The sequence below is a fragment of the Etheostoma cragini genome, chromosome 1, assembly GCF_013103735.1.
Source record: "Etheostoma cragini isolate CJK2018 chromosome 1, CSU_Ecrag_1.0, whole genome shotgun sequence".
NCBI classification, from domain to species: Eukaryota; Metazoa; Chordata; class Actinopteri; order Perciformes; family Percidae; genus Etheostoma; species Etheostoma cragini.
In genome coordinates this window covers 13,313,681-13,319,076 of record NC_048407.1, presented here as the reverse complement: position 1 = coordinate 13,319,076, position 5,396 = coordinate 13,313,681, and the positions used below count along the sequence as shown (strand labels likewise).

The following is a 5,396-nucleotide window of genomic DNA, read 5'->3' as shown; positions in this document are numbered from 1 at the left end:
CAGTTCTGAAGGCAAAAGGGGGTCCAACCCGTTACTAGCATGGGGTACCTAATAAAGTGGCCGGTGAGTGTATAACGTAATAACAGAAAGGGAAAAAGGCCCAAAGCACAATGTGAGCACTTTAAATGAAGAGTTAAATTGGACAAATATATTATAAACTTACAGCTGCTGCCTGCATGGGAGGATACTGAGGCATGTAAGCTCCCTGGACACCGGGGTTGGCTGAAATATACTGTAAGATAAGAAAGAATTAAAAAAAACTATTGAAGGGCATTGCATTTTGTCAGACCTGAAAGTTTGCTCTACACGCATCTTGTGCTACTCGACTCATCATATAAAAAAGAAAGGAGAAAACATGACAAAATATAATACTTTTTTTTTACAGCATGCACAGAAAAATGCTTACAGAGGTTTCAGAGGAGCTATAAGAGCAAATTCTAAGCTACAATTACATGTCACTGAGTAAAATTGTGTTTTCAGTTGACTACTGTAAAATAAAAAATTGAGGAAAGGCAGAGAGCAGCTATTTCGAAAACAAAACTGTTGACATGCATGAAGCATTTAGTCCTGAGAGGTCCTAGTTTTACTGTGCCATGTACATAACAGTGCCCAACCCATAGGACTTCAAATCTGTTGCGTATGACATAACATTATAAACTTCAAACCTCTCTTCTGTCTACAAATAAAAACCTGCCACAATTGTGACACAGTTTTTTGTTGTTGCAATCCTCGATTTAGAAGAACCCATCAGGAAAAAAGGACATTTTATGAAAATGCGTCCTTTAAATAGTCGTATAATGAACAATACCTCATCTTCAGTCTCATCCTACTTGCATAGCAGTAAACAAAGTATGTTATCTTCAGGGATACTAGGAAACCTGCCTGTTCCTATTGCTAGTGCAGATGTGACTGAACATAACATGTTTGACTTTTGGTTTTATTGTGCTTTACATGAGGCTTTATACTAGTTGTAATTCCACAGGCTATCTATCTTTGTATATCAGGAACAATTTGTTCTAAGTGTGATAAACATTAAATTGTAATCGGTTTTGAAAAATAAAATTAATATATGAAAAGTATTTCACCTCACTAATCCAGGGGTGCAAAATGCCCCAATAAAGGTTTTTCTAGTGAGCTTCTGTTCAGGCATATTCATAAGTCCATGTATATAACAAAATATAATCACTCTCATACAAACATTTTATCCTAATATTTGTGAGCATTTCTTTTATTTAGTTATACTACACAGGCTTAATTTGACCAATGCTGTGTGTGATGTAGGATATCCCAGAATTCCACTTACCGCTCCATTGTTTCCCAGTGACAGCTGGCCCATCTGCTGAGTAATCATGGCTGAAGGGTGCAGTGACATGGAAGGATCCACAGAGGGAGACATCACAGCACCCTGTAATACAAGGCAGCTGGGTTTTTACCACATATCACATTTCTACAGACTAAACCAACTAATTCTTATAAAACCCTAGATAAAATAGCATATAAGAGTGGAAGGCAGTGTGTGTTGAGTACAACTATAGCATGACTACTGTTTAAACCCTATGTATGTATGACAGACTAGAAAGATTAGTTGGGAAAAAATATATTTTCTGGCTTTGAGAAAAATAAATAAAATATAAATGTTGTGCTCCTTGGGTTACATCACAGGACAAAATAATAGGTAAAAGGTGTGATAATGCCAGCGTTATTCTGTTTTCAGATGGGGTATATTCCTTTAAACATGACGCCTTAAGGGAATAAACCGTGGGGGAGGGGGCAGATCAGTAGAGACACTTGTTCCACTGGAAACCATCTGTTGGAAGAGTCACAAGACTGTCTCTGCTCCAGGCATTTCCTGCTGGATCCAGAGAAGGGGGAGGAGGGGGGGTGGCTGAATGTCTTTTTAGTTGTTCCATTTCTCTTTCATAAAACACTCTAATACATGCATACACACTTACAATATGTAAATACACAGTGGATAGTTCCCAGAACTTGTCTCAGCTCAACTTCTTCGCCTACATTTGTGGAAGTTTTAGACGTTGTAGGTTTGATTGTGTCAGCAGAACGGGCTGATTAAAGTAACACTGTGAGCTCAGAGCCGTAGTGGCACTACACACCCATTTCCTGTACACAGAAAAGGAGGTGGTCTACGAGTGTAAGGGGGAAAAAAAGCAAATGCCGTTGTTCCCTTACCGGGTGTTGCATGATATATGGTTGGTGTGCCACCCAAGAATGACTCTGTACCTAATGGAGGGCCAGACAGGAAAACAGGAAGGGAGAGGCAGAACGAGAGACAAATGGAAAGAGAGAGTTATTCATGTTTCTTGAATGAAACTTTCATGTTACAATCTAACTTTACCATTGCATTAACAATTGTTTTTAAATAGACATAAAAGGGTGTTATCAGTCTAAATGATACATTTGGACTGCAACAGCATATACTCTATCCATCAGTCCATCCATGCGTTTTAATGCCACTATTTCCGCTCCGAAATTTTAATCAACCATGATATCAAAAGCATTCAGATTTTTAGGAGACAATCTGTTTCCTTCTCTTTTGGCCAATGAGCTATTAAACTACCCGATGACCTTAGCAATTAAGATGTCATCCAAACCTTATGAATCTTACAGTTCAGCCTCCTGTTCTGAGGGTATCAATGTCTGATTATGAGTTAAATAAAGTTCTAAGAAGGTTCTTGGTTTGAATCCAGGTCGCTCCGGGACTTTCTGTGTGGAGTTTGTATGTTCTCCACGTGTTTGCATGGGTTTCTTCCAGATACTCCGGTTTCTTCCCACCATAGAGACATGCATGCTAGGTAGGACTACAGTTGAAAATTAGCCGACTAGCTAACACTGGCGTATTTACAGAAATGTTGATTAATGTGCAGTGTCGTAATAAAATAAATAAATCTACATCTCCATACTTTTTATTACATTTTTGTGTATGTTGTTGTAGAGGGTGAAACCTTTTTGGCCAAAGTCCTTCACCTGTGCGAAAACACATACTTGAAATGCTTCCGTTTAGCTATACAGCTTCCGTTACTTCTGGTGTCCACTACTTGCCCACCTTCAAACCACAGGTCTTTGTAGCCACTTCCTTAACCCTCAAGGCAAAAAGGACAGATGCAATGCTAATTGGGCAAAGGGCAGGACAAGGGTGAATACAGTTGTGTTGGCAGCACAAATTGTATGAGGGGGAGGAGCTGGAGCATAACATTGAGAGAGCATAAAATTATTGCCTCTGGAACCAAACTCCTCCATTGTAACAGTTGAGATGTGGTAAAACTCTCACTTTCCCTCGGTGGATGAGAAGGTTGCTTGGACATGACTGCTGGTTGAGGTCTGACTCTTGTCTGGGTGCTTGCGTCTTAAATTTTGAGTGAGTTGAGTCCTTGAGAAAGCTACTCCATCATTTTACTTGGGGACTCCGGTGTACACACTGGCAAGGACAATGACACCTGGCAGCAAATACTTAGGAGGAAGTGCTTCCCCCATCTGATTGAAAAGGTGAGCCTTTGTTAGATGTCAATACTAGTTGTGGGTTAATACAAAAAACTCCTCAATTACAGGACAGCTCATACAGCAAGTGATCATTGTACCAGAGCCCTAAAGGTGCCAGGTTGATGATCGACTTTGTGTTGTCTTGGACAAACTAGCTACAGAATGAGAATGTCTGAACTTATTACTTAGAATTCATTACCAACTCTCTACATGACAGGAATGTCTACCAGACAGGCCTGGAGAAGCCAAACAGGTTGTGGGTTCATCTGAAGAACATCTGGTAGAGGTTTAAATTCAAAACTAAGACCAATCAGATTCCTCCCCCATGTGCAAATATACAGTATTTCAAGCGACAGATCTTGTCTGGGCACATTTAATACCAATTTTACATATATAGCACACACAACAAACAACCAAGCAAAACTACACCCTAACCTACATATATGTATGTATAAACCATAATCTCAAATGTACCTTAACCCTAACCTACCAGGAGAAACGTCTGGCAAGTCCACACAACATTCTGGGATAGGAGAAAAACGTGTTCTGGTTTAATGGCATTTATTTAAACCAATCACAATCGTCTTGGGCGGCGCTAAGCAGTAAAAGCAGTTCTATTTCTTATAGGGTTCGCCCTCTAACGGCTACGCTATTGGGTTTATCCCATTTCACGCATGCGCATTTTTGAGACTTTCTATCCCACCCTACTACGTCTGCTTATACTGTATACAAACAGAGCGGACCCGTTGCTCAGCTCCCATTTTTTCTTCAACCTAGCAGTATGAAGACAGTCTCGACTTCCAGCCGTGATCTCAGCTGGCCATCCTGCTGGACCGGCTACATACTGCAGCCGAACCCCCATCCCAGCTGTGGGACCTGCCTTGGGCGCCACTCACGCCGACCTGGCTCTCACCCCTAACGCCTCCTGCAAGTTCTGCGACCGCCTACCATCTAAAGAGCTTAACCGGTGGGCAGACGCTTTTCTGGTTTGCCAGGCTAGTGGTGAAGGGGAACTAAAGGAACTAATTGGACTTTGCTTACAGACAGTCACAGCCCACCTTCACCAAACAACTTCAAAGGTATTGGCTCTTGGAAGGTGGCACCTCCACAGCAGCGCCGTCGTCATGAGAACCATCATTATAGCAAGCGCTCCCCAGCCACAAGCTAACAAGTGGAGATTGAATCCCCCTATTTTTCAAAGGCTATGGAGCAGGTTTGTGGAACCGGAGGTGGATCAGTTTGTCCCACGAGACAACACACAGTGTGCACTGTGGTTTTCCTTGAGCGCACAGGACAATCCACCCCTCGGTGTGGACACCTTCTCCGATCACCCCTGGCAGAAAACCCTCCTATACGCTTCCCCCCTGGTCCTTCTGATCCCTCGCCTCCTGGAGCGCATCCAGGAGGAGGCTCTGTCAATCATTCTGGTGACACCAGAGAGCACGAGCGCATCCTGCTTCCCGACACACATTCAGATGCTGGCTGCCCCGCCCTGGCAACACCCGTGGCTCGAGGACGCACTATCACAGCTGAACAGATATATTCAGATATAATGGAGATATTTCACTCCCCGGTGATAACCCAGCGGCTGTGGGGCGGGTTGCTGAGCAGGAACACTTACAGTGGCTAGGGCTTCCCCCGCTGTGGTGCACACCATCTAGGGCGCAAGAGCCCCCTCCACTACAGCATTGTTACGCAGGGCGCTGGTCTGCTTTCTAGCGCCGGTGCACGATGATGAGTTGATCACAGTACGTTTTACACACGTCAAACATCAGGAAAACACAGCAACTGTTTGTACATTATAGAGACCACTCCCAAGGAGCGACCCTCTCTAAACAGCGCCTGTCTCACTGGCTGCGCAAAGCTATCACCTAAACTTATAACACTGAGGGGGCGGAACC

At 43.1% G+C, this 5,396-nt stretch overlaps 1 protein-coding gene across 1 annotated transcript in view; it reads right to left on the bottom strand.

Annotated features, from left to right (window-relative positions):
* The window catches only part of rbms1a (RNA binding motif, single stranded interacting protein 1a), a 17,595-nt gene that overhangs the window by 1,441 nt on the left and 10,758 nt on the right, over window positions 1-5,396 (bottom strand). Inside the window, exons 10-12 of the mRNA XM_034869590.1 lie at window positions 2,188-2,238; window positions 1,304-1,405; window positions 164-232 (exon numbers count right to left, since the gene is read on the bottom strand). Coding sequence (XP_034725481.1) covers window positions 164-232; window positions 1,304-1,405; window positions 2,188-2,238 — 222 coding nt within the window. The remainder of the gene's footprint in view (window positions 1-163; window positions 233-1,303; window positions 1,406-2,187; window positions 2,239-5,396) is intronic.